Source organism: Anopheles ziemanni, chromosome 3, assembly GCF_943734765.1.
Source record: "Anopheles ziemanni chromosome 3, idAnoZiCoDA_A2_x.2, whole genome shotgun sequence".
Lineage (NCBI taxonomy): Eukaryota > Metazoa > Arthropoda > Insecta > Diptera > Culicidae > Anopheles > Anopheles ziemanni.
The window spans coordinates 62,023,222-62,041,326 of record NC_080706.1 but is presented as its reverse complement, the minus strand read 5'-3'; the positions used below and the strand labels follow the sequence as shown (position 1 = coordinate 62,041,326).

General features: G+C 43.8%; 1 protein-coding gene across 1 annotated transcript; it reads left to right on the top strand.

The window, feature by feature from the left end:
• The first annotated feature begins 11,144 nt into the window (after positions 1-11,144).
• LOC131286158 (gamma-tubulin complex component 6) lies at positions 11,145-16,813 on the top strand. The gene is made up of 4 exons (XM_058315050.1): positions 11,145-11,546; positions 11,615-12,185; positions 12,259-12,974; positions 13,727-16,813. Exons 1-4 carry the CDS (start codon positions 11,145-11,147, stop codon positions 16,778-16,780), a joined length of 4,743 nt encoding a protein of 1,580 aa, XP_058171033.1. The 3' UTR covers positions 16,781-16,813.
• Positions 16,814-18,105: the final 1,292 nt, after the last annotated feature.

Below are 18,105 nucleotides of genomic sequence, written 5' to 3'. Positions count from 1 at the left end.
ACACCGCAGCCCGGCTCCTGCGCATGGTACCTTTCCTCTAGCAGCCCTCTTGCGTAGATCGTTTTCTGCTCGCGGTGTGTTTGTGTACCTTTTTGCCCTAGAAGAGAGGATGCAGTGTTTCGTGTTCTACACACGCCTAGACCACGCGCGTGTGTTCGTTGCTGCCATGACGATACGGCAGGAAGCAATAGACTACCCCAAGAACTTTCCTTTAATTTTCCTCCCGCTTTACAGAATATCCTTCATACCCACACGTGCACACGAACAAATAAGAACTCTCTTTCTCACAGTACATCTCCGCATTTCTCATGCTCCGTATCCCCGTATTTAGCCATTTCGCTCCCCAACGGATATGGAGAATGGGTTTGAACAGGAAAAGCTTCCAATGCGACAGGCAAATAATAACGAGAACAAATAATTGCCCAGAAAGGGATCGCTGCCAAAGAGAGACAGAGATCAACTGTGGAAGTCCTTTGAGGTGCTCGGTGTACGGGGTGGCCTAGTACTACACCGACGCCAATCGTTGTCGGTGTGGAGCGCCTGGAAGGACTTGCCCTGCGTTAGTAAGGTGGTATGCGTATCCCGGGTCCTCGAAATCGGTAGATTGTCGTATTACTGCGCAGAAATGTCGCAATGCACACAAAAGTTCGCTTCCTTCTTTACATATTCGATAAAACAACGAATTTTGGGGCTCGTCTTTAGCCTGCGGGTGGCTTCCTTTGCTGTCCCCAGCCATCAACCACACCTCCCTGGGCCCCTCGTTCGTCCATTGCTCCTAGTCTCATGCTCCGATCATTGTATTAACTAGCGCATCCAAGCATGAACTACGCCAACCACTACCACTGACAACAAGTACACTATTTTGTTGGTAGTGTTGCTACTGCGCCGCGTCATGGCGTCACCCGTGTGTCCATATTTCATTCTTCGCTCGGCTCGTTTTGGAGGAACGAACCCGTCAGCAATCGCCTGCAAGCTTTCTCCCAAAAGCTAATAAACATCATTTCCATCGGTGCCACCGTCGCAAACACCCTTCGCGCATCATCATTGCGTTTTTTTATTGCGGCGGTTTTGTGCAGTGACTGCACCCACCCACACCCACACACACACTTGGGTACGTCACTGTGGCAGTTCATTTTTTTCCCACGGGCCCACACCGGGCAGATCCGGTCCCCACAGTACCCTCTACACAACCAAGCCGTATAGCCTTCCGCCTACTGCCCAGCCTCTTGTTCCTGTTGTTGATCTGTGTGTGCGTCAGGAGTCCCCAGTGCCACGATGGAGCATTTCTGAGGCTTCACGTGCTACTTCGCCTGCACGACGTGAAGCGTGATCGGTCCTGCAGCACAGACACGCGCCAGGTTTGGTTTGTTCATGGTCATCGCGTTTCTTTCGCTGCAGCGTTGCAGAAGCACCCCCGGGTCAGGCTGTATTTTTTCATCCTATTACTGTCCATTGCAAAACCCGCGAAATTGTGGGTGCGGCACAATGAGATAGGTTTTATGTAGCTTTGAATGGTTAGTGCAATGGTATTTCGATACCAATAATTTTTTCTCATGCAGCATTTCTTGCAATAAAGAATCCTCAGGTGCGCATTTCAGGACCAAAGCCAATAAGTTCTCCAGCAATCGAATGACATTTTTGAGGTTTTTTACAACCGACATGTTCTTGTTAATTATGTTGTTAAATTTCATACATTATAACTTTCGATGACATGAAAAATAATTAATTTTAATGTAATATGAAGATTAACTTATCATCAATCAAACAGAAAATTGGTTGGTTTCAAATTAAATGTGGAGAAAGGCAATTTGCATTGAGTCTTTATCGATTAATAAGTGTTGATATAGCCTTACTTTGCAGTATAAGGGAAGTCGGCATCTCGTAGTTGCCACTAAAAATGAAAGAAATGCAGATTAGCGATTGGCATTTTATTTTTCACTCCAAGGCGCCTGAACTGTAATATTTCCTGTCATAACAACATCAGTACATCCGTTGTCGATAACGCTCACATATGAGTTGATTCGCTGATAGTATATTCTATCGGAAAATAAAACACCTATTATCATTAGACCTCAGTCAATTAGGTTAATGAACGTAGTTTAGCATGTAAAGTTTAGATATTGTGAAATGAAATTGACTTTTGAATTTTCCACCTTCAATTAGCATCTTTCTGCAATGGAGGTTGGACGGTTTTATATGTTAGTAGTGATGGTTCTGTTATCATTTATGTGGTTCAGTAGATGGTAATAGTAGTAAACTGAATAACCCAGAACATGGATCTATAGCATCATGGCTTTATTAACGTGTTTGAATAAATTAGCCGACCATAATTTCCGAGTTTCTCGTAACCTTTTTAGTAAGCAAAACTAGTTCAGTAGATGGTAGCAGTACTAAATTCTAAAACCCAAAATATGGTTCCACAACATCATGTTTAGTTCTTACATGCTGATCTATTAGTTTATTTATTCGCAAGAAAGCTATACTTGTTGCGGTAAATAAATTAAAAAAAAAACACTTTTCTAAATACTTGTAAAACACAGAAGCAGCTCTTGAACATAGGATGTTTTGGAGTACTACTACATGAGTGTATATTTATCCTGCTATCTCTATCTGAATAGCATATGTTTTACTTCGAACCATGTTCAAACCTCCCAAACATTAACCTGAGTACGTGGGTAAATGATAGCAAATAATGGTATTATTGGAGAAATACCTAAATAGAGATAACCGTTGTTCTCCTATCAACACTTGGATTCTTTGGTTGATGGTATCAACCCTTTGCTTTGTTTCTGAATGGTTTTGAGATTATTGATGTGTTTGATAAAAAAAAAACATGATCACTGATTGGCGCCATAAGTAATATTGGTTCCAGATAGGGAAGGTAATTAAACGATCAATCGCCAATTGGGGTTAAAAAAAACAACAACCCGTAATCAGCAAAATTGCATAATACTAATAGCCTGGATGTGAAAATTATTTTATTGTGAAAGCAGACAATACTAAAACAAGCAGACAAACAGAGGAAAGCCATTAGAGGCTTTGATAAACTATTCTTTATCAAAAACATGATCACATATCGGCTGTTCCATCTTTATTGTATAATTAAACTTTTTTTCAAATATCTTTTCTTCAACGTCGTTTCTCAAAAAAGTTTTATTCGGTTTTGATTATAGTGTAGAATGTGATTACGATACGTTACAAACACATTTTATTATATTGTTTATTATGATTCACTGGAATTTGTGTATGAAATTAATGTTAGATTAACTACTAAATTTATGTATTTTCTATTTTCTTCCATTAACTTTACATAAACAGAAAAGTACGTCCTATAAAGCAAACAAATAAAAGTCCACATTATTCTTGATTAATAAAAGTGATAAGTAATCTTCAATTCAACACTGTGAATGGTAATGGTTGGGGTTAATTGTAATTATCTTTATTGCCTTTTTTTACTTTCTTACCGATGTGTAACGAGGCCAACAATCTAAAGAGTCCATTTCGTGCAATTGCGTTCTATAACAACCACCCCCAATTGTACCAACGGCGTCGACAGCATATGATATGATATGATATGATACGACAAGCATCTAATCTTCTAAATACGGTGAATTTGCCAGATTTTTTTTTTGTGATTTTGCCAGAAAAATGTATTTGCTACATTCAGGAGATTCAAATAGCCTTTTTTCCGTTGGTTGAATTTTCAAAACAGTCCAATCCTTATGGTCGTTTTGATTTCCGAAAAAATCCATGAATATTTACATACAAGATTTGCAAGCACATCACAAAAAGGATTCTGATATTAATCTATTACCGGGCGCAATGCGGTTTTTGTACTATTGAGAATGAGATCACTAACTTTGGTATGGTACTTGAAGGCCGAATTTTGGTCGAATATTTTTACTTTATTTGTTTGTTCTAGATTGTATTCCAACTGTGTTATTCGTCCAACAGTAGTCATACTTTGTTATCAACGCTTTCTATAGCTGGCGCACTTCTACGTTCGCTCGTACGTGTGTGTTCGGAGAGGCTCGGCGTCAGGTGCAACTTGATCAGATTCACAGCATCCGAACGCGCCGAATCCTCCTCATCTTCCATTTTTAGTATGTGACCGACACATCGACCGGTAGCGTGCCGTCTTCTGTGGACATTTTTGGTGGAGAGAAACGACCCGAGCGCACCGCCGGAGCCGATACACTAAGAGAGTAGCTTCCGTGTCGCTTAGTCATCTTTCATCGGTTCGTCCGGGCTCCAACGGAGTGCTTGAAGAAACGCTGTTTGGACACAGCGCGCGTGGGCTGGTGGTTATTGGGCTCCTGGTGGAAAGAGAAGGGAAAGAGGCCATTTGTACGAGGTTCGCGATTTGGCAGTGAGGCATTTGCAATTGTTCCGGCCCAGCGCAGTGAGAGATTCAACGCGAGAAGAGCACCAGTTTCAATTACACCTTTTTACTTTACCCCGGCCCCGCCGATTAAAACGTGGTACGGGTTTGAAGTGTTGGTAGGGAGTCTTGACGAGTTGGTGAAATGATAGGGAGGGAAGGGAAATATTGGTATTGTCCTGGGTACGGAATGGGGGTTGGGGTCGTTGAGACACAAGCGGGTACAAGTAAGTATTCGTTAGTAACAGTTACACCAGGCGGTGGAGGCGCACGATGTTTGGAGCTTACTGACACCAGCGCAGTGTAGTATAGCCGGTTCTCTTTCTGCTTTCGTTTTGTCTTCTCATTCTCTCTTCCTTGTTTCTGTCTCGCATTCTTTTTCTCTCTTCCTTCATATATATATCTCTCTCTCCCTCTCCCTCTCTCTTTCTCTCTCTCTCTTTGGATCTGAGGATGAAATCTCTCAACGCGATATCTTGGATCGCGTCGTCGTCACGTTGTAGCGTCGATGCTTGGGATTTTGAATTTGGATGTGTCGCTGCCAACGGCCGGTACCGACTACAACATCCGCTGCGTCCGTCGCCCGTGTGCGTTCCCGTGTGTGTTGGTGCCAGCGAATCGGCCGCTCTGATTGGCGCAGCAGCACCTGCAATGCGAAAAATCGCCCGACCCTGGCACACACACAATATACTAAGCGTGAGCTAACGCACCGAATGCGACGGCGACGATGATCGTCGCGGTTACCGTAGGTCTCTTGACAAGCTCTCGAGCATTACAATGGTGGAGCGGATGTAATGGATGCGAATCAGGAAGCGGGGGTTTTATTGAAAAAAAATTGAAGCGATTTATGACGCGGCATCGTCAAGTAATCGGGCGCCAACGCCTACACGGTCGGGGCATGCCCCAGTGGAGCTCCGTTTTGGAACAGGTGGAAATTTAATGCGGTCGGTACGCCACACTGTAGGTCTTATATGTACCTATGTCCGTGTGTGTTAGTGTGTGCATGTGAGATATAGTATTTTCGAGTGGACCACCGCAGAGGGATGAAGATGTTCAATAATGTTATTGCCTGTTGTTTTCTCATCCTAACATTTCGATCTTGGTTCGTCTTTGAAAAAAAAAACAACAGCAATGCTACTGTTTTCTCAACACCGTCCCGACAAACCCACACACAGCCAACGGCGCTAAATGTCCCATGTGAGAGATCTCGTGGCCCGCAATTTTTCATCGACCGAGTGCTAATGGGAGCAGTTAGTAGTAGGAAACCTGTGCCTGTTCGATCGACTTCAGTGTAATAGGCATCGTCGATGCAAGAAGTCAAAATTATTTTTACCTTATTGAACAATTGTATGTAAGAGTGTTTGTTTTGGAACCTGTCTTGTCTTATCACTGCTTGATACTCGTACTTCTAGTGCGTTGGCTTGAACCGACCTGGACAGTATCAGCATCACCTCGATAGCGCGATAACGGAACCAATTGGTGCTCTATCATTATCTCTCCTCGTTGATTTTTTTTTTAAATTCCAACTCCAGCGTTCTTCCTATCGGTGGGTCCCTTATCTGTGGCCTTATTGCTTGTTAACGGACGTTATATCACGTAGCACCTGACATGAACGACGTGTAGAGGCGATGGCGATCGATCACCTCAGCTAGCAATCGGTGCTGCGCTATGTAATTGGTTCATAAATGATTCAATTCCTGTTCCTTCCCCAACCCAGAACCTCATCTTCTGGCCGTTCTGACCGCATATACGCACACGCATGAACTTACACGCGTATCGCCACGTCGAGTCGATGGAGGCGCCCGGGACTTTGCGGTACCGGATCGGACCGTGTAAACACACGCTACCGCATCAGGATTCCGCAACAGGTCGGGCATTTGCGCGAGAATGCGGATGCGATGTGCGCGTCGAAAATTCTAGCAAAAGACGGTGCTCTCCACAAACTTACTTATTCGAAGCTTTTCTCAGTCCATTCAAACTTGCCTTTTCGAAATTCTCTCTTTCTCTCTCTCTCTCTCTTTCTCTCTCTCTCTCTCTCTACCTCTTTCTCTTTCTTTCTCTCTGCTTTCTTTCTCTATATGACTGTATATATCTTTCTTTCTTTCTTACCCTCTTGCTCTGTAGACTGCTTGTCTTCCGTCCATTCGCAATGCGGGGAAATCGCGAAGGTAAAATTGTTATGCTTTTCCAACTGCTCGTGATAAGGTTTATAATAGATTCCAGGGCAAAGCGTGAACATTTACTCCGATGACATACATATACCACCAACGTAGGGCTCCCCAACACACGCATACACACACGCACACTCTACCAAACCCCCCATAAAAGATGGGGTGCGGAAAATATTTCATTTTTCTCCCCGACTCCACAGAGGGTCAGGAGATGGTTATTTCGGCATGAGGATCAAATGTTATAAGACAAGCCCCTGACGGAACGTTGGGCCGGAGCCTGACTGGAAGAGTACTCAGGATGTAAACAATTCACACGTGTGCACGCATCGGCCGACACGGTAGAGCCGAGAATCGTATTAAAATGTTGCCTGCCAGCATAGCAGTAGCTGTCGATCAGAAAGATTTATTTGATTTCTGACGGAAGCTGTTGCCAAAATAATGCTAAAAAACATCAATCAATTCACCGATTCACGCATAAATCTGTCCGTTATTGGCCAACCATGGGAAAGCTTTTGTTTCGTTGGGGTTTTATGTTTATTCCATTTAAATCAGCCTATTTAACTTTTGTTTGAATACACATCAGAAGTTAATTTGTAACGAGAACGACATGATAAGGTAAAAGGACTATAAAGAGGATATTAAGTGACTGTTTTTGTTATACTGAATAATTTGATTTGATAAAACAATGAAAAGACCAAATATAAACTAAATTTCATTTTAAACAAAACAATATTACAAAATAAACTAAATTTAATTAAAAAAAAAACGTATCTTGCCAACTTTTTCCTAACCGTAGATGTAAGGACATGATGACAAGTTACTGAACTGTAAATGTTGTATTTCTTACTAAGATTTATTTAATTTCGTTCTATTTTTTAGTTGTTTTTATTTTTCCAATTCAAAATGTATTAAAACAACCAGAGTTAGTAATAATTAAAAAATCTGAAATCTTCGTGCTCGATAAATATAGTCCTGAAAAGAGTAGTTTACACAACCTGTCAATTTAATAAGTGGTAATGCCAATTTGATAAACTCTCCAGTACGACAAGCACCCTCTACAACCGAGAGGGTAAACGAAACGTGGACTAAATCGAAAACACCCAACCTAACCTTGAACGACGGCCCCGTATCAAGTGCAGTTCTCGTGAGGCATAATTTGATTAGCCGGTAAATGGGACCGGCCAACCAGCAGCAGTCATCGACATCAAATTATTACGCTGCTCCAACCTGCAGCGACGTTGCTACGTTCCACCCTTTAACGACACCGAAAGGCTGGAAGGTGAATACGGAGGGTGGCGAGGGAGAAAGAGTGCGGCCGGTCATCATCAACGATTGGGAAACGTGGCGCAATGTCCCATAGTTTTCCCATTGTACATACGCGCCAACTGGGAGCGTATTGCAGCAGTCGTGACGCATGCCACTGCGGGAAACTTTGCGGAAAATGCAGAGCGTCCCGGACGGAGCCGACGCAACCGATTGCCAGCTAACGGCTGGGTAGGGTACACTCTGCATATGCATCCTTGCCGTAGTGACCATGCGAGACGAAGTCAATGCAGATTTGTTGAATTCGAAATGAAACAGGCTCTACATATCGAATTGTTGATAGTATGATAATATTTTTAAACTTTTCCAGAATTCAGGAATCCTTTACAGAAGTGAACCTAACAATTCCTAACTGTGTATGTTTACTTTTACAACTGGGCGCCTTACAATGTCTACAAAGGTAATCAAAAATTAGCTTCGAGCCTTGAGGGCCCTCGCTAAGTTCTATTTTTAGAGCCGATCATCGTAGCAAAAACCGGGAGGAAATTTGAAAACTCCCAATAAATATCGTGACCCGATCCTTGGTGCTCCCCACCAAGACGGGAACAGCAAACAGAAGCAGCAGTAATAGCGTGAATTTGAAACCACGGACGCCAGCAGTTTGTGCGCATAACGGAAGCATTGGCGTAGTGTAGCGAAATATCACTATACGCTATGCCGTCGACGTCATGCGCATTTTAGGGTGCTTTCCAGAGGCTCCCCAACCTGCACCGACGCATTCGGAGGATTATTATTTTCTCCGAGCGGAAAACTTGTTGATTGTTCGCTAAGCGGGTCCCTTTCGACCGTTTAGCATGTGTATTGATGTGAAGAGAGCGACTAAGAAAAAGGGACTAAAAAGGCTATATCTGTGTGTGAGTGTCAGAGAGGAAGAGATTGTTTTCAATGTAAAGTGGTTCAAATTAAAGGTAGGTAGTGTATACAAACGAACGGGCAGGAAGGTACACTACAACCAGGGGAAAGCCCTAGGAAAATAATTCGGCCTGGGCCACAGACTTGGGCCAGGTATGCAGTGTCCCCTTCTACTAGACTTCATCCTACTATACTGCATTGTGACACCGGGAACGTCCAGGCGTTGCGGCATTTGTTCTGCGTATGTTACCCAATACTGTCGCGAGTAGTCTCCAATAGGCATAACATTCACCACTCTCCAGTTGTCCGTAGTTTTGGTCCATTTCTTTCGTTGGAGACGAGCCCGAAACGAACAGCACGGACTAGCTGGCCTTCCGTCCTCTTCAGCTAACGGAAGAAAGTGTCCAGTGGAAGTTTATGGAAACTATGGAACTGCCCGCGGTGCACTTGGCGTCAACAAACTTGATCTCATTATTCAGTTAAGGTTGACCGGAGAACTTCGTGTCAGCCGGACTCACGGACCCGACTATTAGTTAGTGCAATGCGAAGAAATTTTACGCAATCGAAGCCATACTATGTACTTTTCACCATGGCCCGTGTTAAATGAATTATGTTTTGCTTCTGACAATTGCATGTTTTGATCAGTTAGTAAGAGACTAGAAAACTATACGAGATTTTGAAGCTATTAATAGGAAGCTGGTAAAAAACTTGCTTAAAAAATGTTCTACATTCAAAAATTGCATGATTGTAAGATAACCTAATCACTTGGAGCGTACACCTTCTTCATCTGTTTTACATACAAGCATTAATATGTTCGGGGGTGCCCATGGCGCAGCGGTAGCGCGAGGAAACACCACACCACTGGTGTGTGGGATCGAATCTCGAGTCTGGCACCCTCCGGTATTACGAACGGCTGACCACCGATCTATAATATTACCGTCTTTCGGTCACACAAACTCTCTTCGGAGAGAGGCCTTGTCCCACTAGGGGATGTCGTGCCACATAAAAAAAATAAAAATATGTTCCATAATTTTGTAAAATTTTTATGATGTTTTTGTTTCTGAAATCTATTTTCTACACTTTAATGGGGAGATCATAATGATTACAAAAATACGAATAACAAAATGGTCTTAATTGTGAAATAAAAAACGGAATTATGTCGGTTCCGTCGGCTCATTTTTAGCTGACAACTATTTCTAAGTCTGGTTATGTTTTATTATCAATAAAAAACTACTACTTCAATGAGCACTTCATTGTTTATTTGATTTCATTATGCATCATTTTGAAGTTCTATTAAAGTTTGCTAGCTATATTGGCCGTTTGCAAAAATCACGTGTACAGGCTTGAATTTGAGCAAACATGTTCTCACTTCCAGTGTTGCCAATCGAGATGTCCAATATATTTGAGCATTAACTGACCACCAAGGTGTATAGTGTATAGCTGTTCCTTACAATAACCATCTTGTTTACTATGAAAGTACAAACATCAACATTAGTGTTGGGAAAATCGATTCCCGTTTGGGATTCCAATCTTTCGATTCATATCCATTTGGAGATCCGGATCTCCGAATCCGAATCCTAATCCGTCATATCATACTCGGGGTCCACACTACAGCGCGTAGTCCCGTCACGTAACGTGACTCCGCCTGACAGGTGGCTAAACTCCATATAAAAAAATGTCGCACAAATCGCGATAGACGATGCCTAGTGTAGCAACAGCGAAAAACGCGACGTCGCGCTAGCTCTTGTCAAATGTCAATTCGAAACGTAAACAAACCGACATCTGGACAAAACTTAAACAAGCCGAAACAAAAACCCGTACAAAACGAGCAATATTATCCACGAAACATCGGAATTTTCGTTGTACTACTTATTTCTAGCCTTCACAAATGAAATTCAGTTATGAAACTCAGTGACGTATTGAATTGACATTTTTACCAAAATTTTGTCGGGTGCCGAAACGTAAACAAACTGCTCTTCAACAAGTAGGAGATGACGGAGAAATATATACCTTCTACGGTGGGGCAAAATATCGTCGATGTTTGTTTTAGGTTGTTTTCTTAGTGAATTTCAAATGTAGAAGCGCCAAACTCACTAAGGGTGCATAAAATATGTAGCTAAACAAATATCATGCATTACTAAGTCAAAATTCAACAAAAAATTTAGCCGAGATTGCGCCCCAATGTGATACATATTTCCACATACTCCCCTACCTCTGTCGCGCTTGGCTTGCGCGATTGTTCTACCGAAACTGGGCTACTTTTGAAACGAGACGTCGCAATCCTTCAAATGGTAATCGAATCTTTTGAATCCGTCTAGGGATCGAATCTTCGAATCTTCGGAATCCCGATTCTGTCAACACTAAACAACATAACAAATTTGTAATATTGATTTTTCCAGCGTATTGTGAATGCTAAAATGCATTCCGATAGTGTTTATAGGCTCGTTGACGAGCTTATCGGTGCAATCGCGAACCAGTGCCGCTTGGAAGTGGGCGTAAAAGTGACCAAAAAATGCAAATCGCTAGCATTTGGAATCCTGCTCGGCAAGCAGCCCGCCGCAAGTATCGGAATGTGCCAGGAACCGGCGCCGAATAGTAGCACTTGGGATCCGTTGGAAATGCTAGAATGCAATCACTTTGAAATACAAATGACGGCCCGTTACCAGCATCAAGTGGCGCAATGTAATCAATTTGGCGATTTGTTGGATGAAATCAGAAGCAAGGGAACCAATCTGATTGATTCGGATCGTGCGCTACTACTGTTTTTACTATCGTTGAAAAACGCTGCAAAAGATGATTGCTACGATGTCTATGTGGAGGTAGTGTACAGTCTTGTGAATAGTCCCTAGTTGATATCACTCATCGAATGTTTTTATTTTTGTTCAAGACACCTTTTTTCGGTCACTACAAAATGCCCGCCACACGCTTTGGCCCTTATCCGGTCTTCCACGACGAGGACTTCCGAATCGATGATCGTTTGATAGCATCATGTTACGATGCAAAAACCAATCCATATCTATTTCGTGCCACAAACAACATATTTACTTCCATCATTGCCGACATGATTGCCAACGAGTCATCACGAAAGGATCCCTTACCGGTAGACTGTTCCTACTTTAGCGATGAAATGGCCAACCTCGGGCACTACCAGGGCCCATTTCGGTACAATCTGCTGAAGGCAATTCGTCGATCCAACGACAATTCTACAAAGTTGCTGGCCAAATTTGAGTTTGTACAAAACTGTAAACCAGAGGAACCGGTAAAAAAGAAAGAAAAGATGATATTCGGCTTGAACTGGGAGAATCTCGGCCAACGTTACGTACCTGAGGAAAAGGCACTAGCTTCCGAATGCCCGGGAGCGTTGCTGCGGCTGTATGGGGTGGATACAAAAGAGCGTCACAATATGACAAGAATTGTTTCCAGAGAAGACTTTGTCCGTGATGTTAAGTTTCTTATCAGTGAGTATCCTTGAAGTGAAATTAACTGCTTCCTCTAAAAAAAATCTGTTTTGTTCTCTACTTCCTCACACAGCCGGTGTTGGTTCCAGTCTGTTCCATTTCGATGACACCAATCGATTCCAAGCGCTGCCCAACATTACAATTGAAAACATTCGCACTGAATCGATAAAATCGTTGATCGATGAAGCGCTAGAAATCGGTACATGCTTCCGGCGTTTGCATATGATGACGCGAAAGAACCCTTACACGCTGGAGATGATACTGGACGGGTTCGTGTTTAAAGCGTTCTGTGAAAGTGTCGAAAATTTCCTCTGCTGCTACAGGGTCATCGTGAACGGGTACACTGGTCACTCGCTGTTGCGGCTGTTACAATTACTTACCCCCGCCAACGAGCAGCTACTCTCGATGGCCAAACTGTGCGGTATTCATCCGAAAAATGAAAGCGATCGTGAGTTTCCCACCGGATCGCTGTTGCTTGATCATTTGTACAGCGAGCTGATCGAGGTTACACACCCGGGTGTGTACGTGTTTCTGCTCTGCACTCTCCGGCGCTGCTGCCTCGAGTACTTTGCCGTCTTTCAGCGGTGGCTGTTCGAAGGGCAACTGCACGATCCGTCCGGGGAGCTGTTCGTATACTATGTGGACAATTATCGTACCAACACGAAGAACTTTTTCGACAAAGCGTATCTCATTCGAAGGCAGAGTGTGCCAGGATTTCTGCGTGGCTACGAGGAGGATATTTTGCTTTGCGGAAAGTATGTTATGCTTCTGAAGGCGTTTCGACCATTGGTGAGTAGCCTCTGTTGGTGAAATATTGCTTACCATTCAATTATATACCAAAATGATTCATTCAGGGGGTTCACGACAGCTAAGCGCTGGTTAGAAATTCGGCCCATGAGCGCCGAGGCTCACCACCTCGACGGCGTGGGTTCGAATCCCAACCGAGACCGGACCCTCCCCTGTACGAGGGGACTGACTATCCACATACACATAGGGTAAAAGTCTCGTAAGCCCTTAACGGGCAGGCATGACCAACAAAGTCGTTTACGCCAAGGAGCGGAAATGATTCATACCATATGATTATGCTTCTATAAATTCAAATTAAACTCTGATTAAAAAATGGTGCTAGCATTTAACGGAAAGTATGGCCATCCTTCTTACAGTTTACAATTGTATTTCTACTCCACATGTAGGTGTTATCGTACTACAATCAAAATAGCGGTAGTTTTGATCCCTACGCTATTTTCGATTTCAATATCTCAAAAACAGCTGAATATAAAAAAACACTTTTCATTGAATGCAAAGCTAAATGTTTTCGAAAAGAGCCGTTAAAAAGATCGCTAAAAAGCATTCGACCAAGATTCCAAAGCAATGTATTCTATCGCTGAAAAGTTTAACACTGAATTCTAGTGATTTATTTTTCATCTTATTTGGCAAATCTGAATGCAGTTTTTGCTACACGGTGAAGTATTTTTTTTCTCAATTTGTTATGCAACTCATTAAAGATGTTTTGTCCAATTTCTCTTTTCCTATGTTTGCAGCATCCAATTTTTACTCTCCGTCAACCGGAGCTGAACGTTTGCTTGTCCTTCGAAGACATTTCGCAGCTGCAAAAACGATGGCTGCAATACGCGGCTAAGGCGAGAAAACTGTGCGGCCCGGCCGTGTCGGTTCGAGAGTTGTACGAAACCAGGCAGCGTGAAAGGGACGAGTTTTATCGGTTGGTGGAGGCCAACTTCCGCAGCTTCATGGACCAGTGGCGGGTAGAGCAGGAAACGGAAGCGCTCGAGCTGAAACGCCGCAAGCAGAAGCAGATGGAGGATCTGCTGGGTCAGTTGAATGAGATACGTGCGACCAAGCTGACGGCCAAGCGGCAGGAGCTGCAGGAGCAGTTGCAATTGGAGCACGCAAGCTTGGAGGGGCAGAACAGGGAGTTGCTACAAGAAAACTATGCGCTTACACAACGCGTCCGGAAGTATACAGAGTTGAATAGGTTGATGGACGATAAGCTGGATGGGTTGAAAGTGGCTGCGGCGGCGATGGCATCGTCGGCGACGGAAGGCACCATCATTCCGGTGGTAACGATTACCACAGAGACCTCTGGCGGCACTGATGGAGGTGCTAGCGACGACGGACCTTTTCAGAGCTGTCGCGAAAGCATCACCAGCGCGACCAGTGTTTCCATCTACGAGGACGCACAAAAGTCACCGGCGCAAAGCGTCGGTTCTTCGCCTTATGGGGCTGATAGCAGCAGCAGCACCTACAGCACCAGCGCACGATGTGAAACGGCCGAAGCAGACCTGTCCGGTGCGAGTGCGGAGGATCTCAATTGTACGATCGTCGAGGGCCCGATAGTGCCATTGGAGACGACGTTACCCTCGGCACTGGAAAGTGATCGACTCAACTCGAACGTACCACTGGAGGTGGCCGTTAGCGAGGGAGAACGCAATCGCCAGAGGGTTTTGGGGTCAACGTTGGGTACGTATTTGAATGAAGACCACGTCAATGCGAACGTGGAGGAAAAACGAATCGTTGCGACTGCGAGCAGCGGAATGCGTAAGCTTACCGAAGCACAACGTAATAAGCTGAAAATCCTCTCGCATGAGTTCGAGATCGCCGATCCGCGAATGATCGATGCCAACTGCAATCTGCTCGAGGAACGGCGCAAAAACAGGGATCGCATTTTGATCAGCGACTACACAAGCCGTGAGGACGACTCGGTTGTGCCCGGCAGTGGGGAACTGGGCAGCGGACAGGAATTAACGGAACTGCAGCGTAACCGCCGGAAGATTATGAGTCAGGAGTACAATCTACTCTCAGATGAACCGGGATTGGAGGTCGGCCAAAATCGGGTGGAACTTAAGCAACGGCCGACGATGTACTTGAATCTCGATTCAGATCGCGCCAGAAATCGACGGCGCATTCTGGAGTCCGAGTACAACATAGCGACGGGCACAGAAAACTTTCCCGGCACACCGATGTCTGTTGGCAGCGAAACGGACGTCAGTCCGATGGTTGCTTCAACGTCGGCCGACGAGTTGGAAAGTCCACTTCATGTGGTGAACGCCGATGTCAACGCAAATCCGGTCACAGCAAAGATTGCGCCGGGGCTGAAACTGGATGTGACGCGCGCTGCAATGGAAGCGGCCGATCGATTTACGGCAAACGATAAACCGTTTGGAATTCCCGGGACGGCGGTGCTTGAGCTGGAAACACCAGCCAGCGCACTGAAAGGAGCGTCGGGCGATGTAACGGACGGTGGGTTTGATTTTACAAGGGCCAAATCATTGGAGAGACGATCGGGGTTGGACTATTCTCGTGCGTTAGCGGCAGAATCAACGGATAATGAAGAGGATGAAATCTATCGGGAGTTTGTGGAGGCGATGAAGAAGCAGTGTAGCAATTTTTGTCGTTTAGCAATCCCACCGGAGGATGATTGGACCGTTCCGGGCAGGCAGGCCAGCGATGGGTTGCACAAGAATGAACTCAGCAGTGTTGATGTGCTGACGATCACACGCTTCCTGCAGTATTCGCTGGTAATTCCTCTCAAGGCGCACATGGAGATTGTGAACAATGAAATTCTGAAGATGTATCTGTACGATTTGAACATTCTTGCTCACTTCGAGAGCCTCCGGAACTACTTCCTGCTGATGGACGGTGAGTTTTCCGCACATATCTGCGACAGTTTGTTCTTCCAGCTCGAAAGTGTTCGCACACCGGAAGAGCTACTAAACTACCAGACACTCCATTCGATCCTCGACGGAGCACTGTACTCGAGCAACGCAGGAAAGGATCGTAATGCCGACCGGGTTTCGTTCATCGTGCTCAAAATACCGGAAAAATTCGACTTTTACTCGCCGAACGTGTTCGGCATGCTGGACCTGAGCTACCGCGTTGAGTGGCCACTGAATCTTATCCTCACACCGGATACGATTGAACAGTACACGAACGTTTTCAAGTATCTGGTCAAGGTGCGTCGCGTTAGTTACGTGCTGGAGGACTCCTTTCAGCTACTGAAGGAAGCGAGCAAACGGCACGGAAAGCCATTACTGCATTCGCCGCAATACGCACGAGTTCAGCTCGTCCGTCACAAGCTGTCGCAGCTGGTGAACGCACTGAAAAACTACATCACCAGCAGCGTACTGCACGCATCTTGGGAGACGTTCCGGGCGGACCTGCAGGATGGCACGGAGACGATGGACGATCTCTACAGCAAGCACCGGGCGTACGTAAAGCGCATCATCTTTCTGTGTCTGCTGAACAAGCGGAGCATAGAGTTTTACAGCAACATCGAGCAGATCTTTCGCGTCGTGTTGCACTTTTATCGTCATCTGCGCTCAAAGGATTGGCGCCCGGGTTCGGCAAAGGGCGGCCAGAACGATGTAACTGCCGGACCGCAGTACTATGTACATCCGCGCTACGAACAGATCCTAGACGACGAGCGTGACTTCGAAAAGCTCATCAGGTGCATGATCTTCCTTGGGAACAAGATGTGCAATCATGGGCATCAGAAGGAAATTTCCGAGTTCTTGCATGTCATCAACATTAACGGTTATTATGATGATCCGGCAGCAGCATCGCACCAAACTTGTTAAGTCTATACGTCAACTCGAGGGTGCGAACTGGTCGATAGCTAATTTGCAAAAAAATGGTTCGTTTCTCATTTTTGAATGTCTGTTTCGTGAAAGCCTTGTATGTTCTCTATTTCTATTCTACGAAATGGATTCAGATCTGTTTCGCATTCTCCTTCCTACAACAATTACGATATCGGTAAGAAAATGTTCCATCATATTATGTTTACTGTTGTTTTGTTGTTGTTCAAGTTGTCATTTCTCAGTTTAGGATAGTAATACTCATATCATCGCTACTACAATTAGTGTAAGGCTCTGTTCAAAGGAGCTTTTTAACTTAACTAGCTTTACAAACATGAATAAATATATTTATACAAACCAATAATGATTGCATTTTTCTTGGGAATATCCAATCACTGAAATCAGTGCCTTCAAAAGGCTTTATTGGGTGACTTAACACTAGAATACATTGCTTTGAAATCTTGCCCGAATTCTTTTTTTGGCCGCTCTTTTTACACGTCATTTTTTTTAAGATTTTTCAAATCCGTAAACGGTTACTTTTTAGAATATTTGTTGACTATCTTTTGAGGTTTCTAATGTTTTGATATAGCACTTCATCATTCCGCTAGCAAAAAAAATCCATCGATTTTTAATCCTTTTCAATTTTTTTTTTCAAAATGTATCCTGTAAATTCCTCAAAAAAGTGTGCACTAGAATGCTTGTATATTAGCAAAGCTTTAAAAAATAATGTAATTTTCGTAAAGTTTACGAATTTGAAAAAGCTTCAAAAATATCGAAGTTATAGCGTTTTAAAAGAGCGGTCAAAATGACCGCCTAAAAACATTCTAGTGATAGTCCAGTTGGTTGTCGGACCTGGTTGAACAGAAAAATCTGAAATGTTTGTTTCGGATGTAGCTTTGGATTTAAAGAAAAGCCTTATTTTTTGTGAAAATATTCAGCCGTTTTTGACATATTAAAATCGAAAACTGCGTTGCGGTCAAAATGACCGCTGTTTAGATTCTAGTGTTAAGCGGAATATCCCTATCTACCCCGTTAGCCGTTGGAGACACTTGGTTTTATGTTCATTTTTCGAAAGCTATCAATTGGAATCAGTATAAAAGAAGAATAAAAGTAAATTATTGGGTCAATGTTCTAACCGGATTCGTCGACTCGGATACGTTGCTTGAAAACATGCAACTGCATGGTGACTTTTATTGCTGCTGATAAATGAGACATCATTATCTATCCCTAAAATCGTGGAAAAAGTGGTAGTGAACAATTTGAATAAAACTATTATTTACTATACTATATATAAATGTTTACATACCTAAAATTATTAAATTAAACTA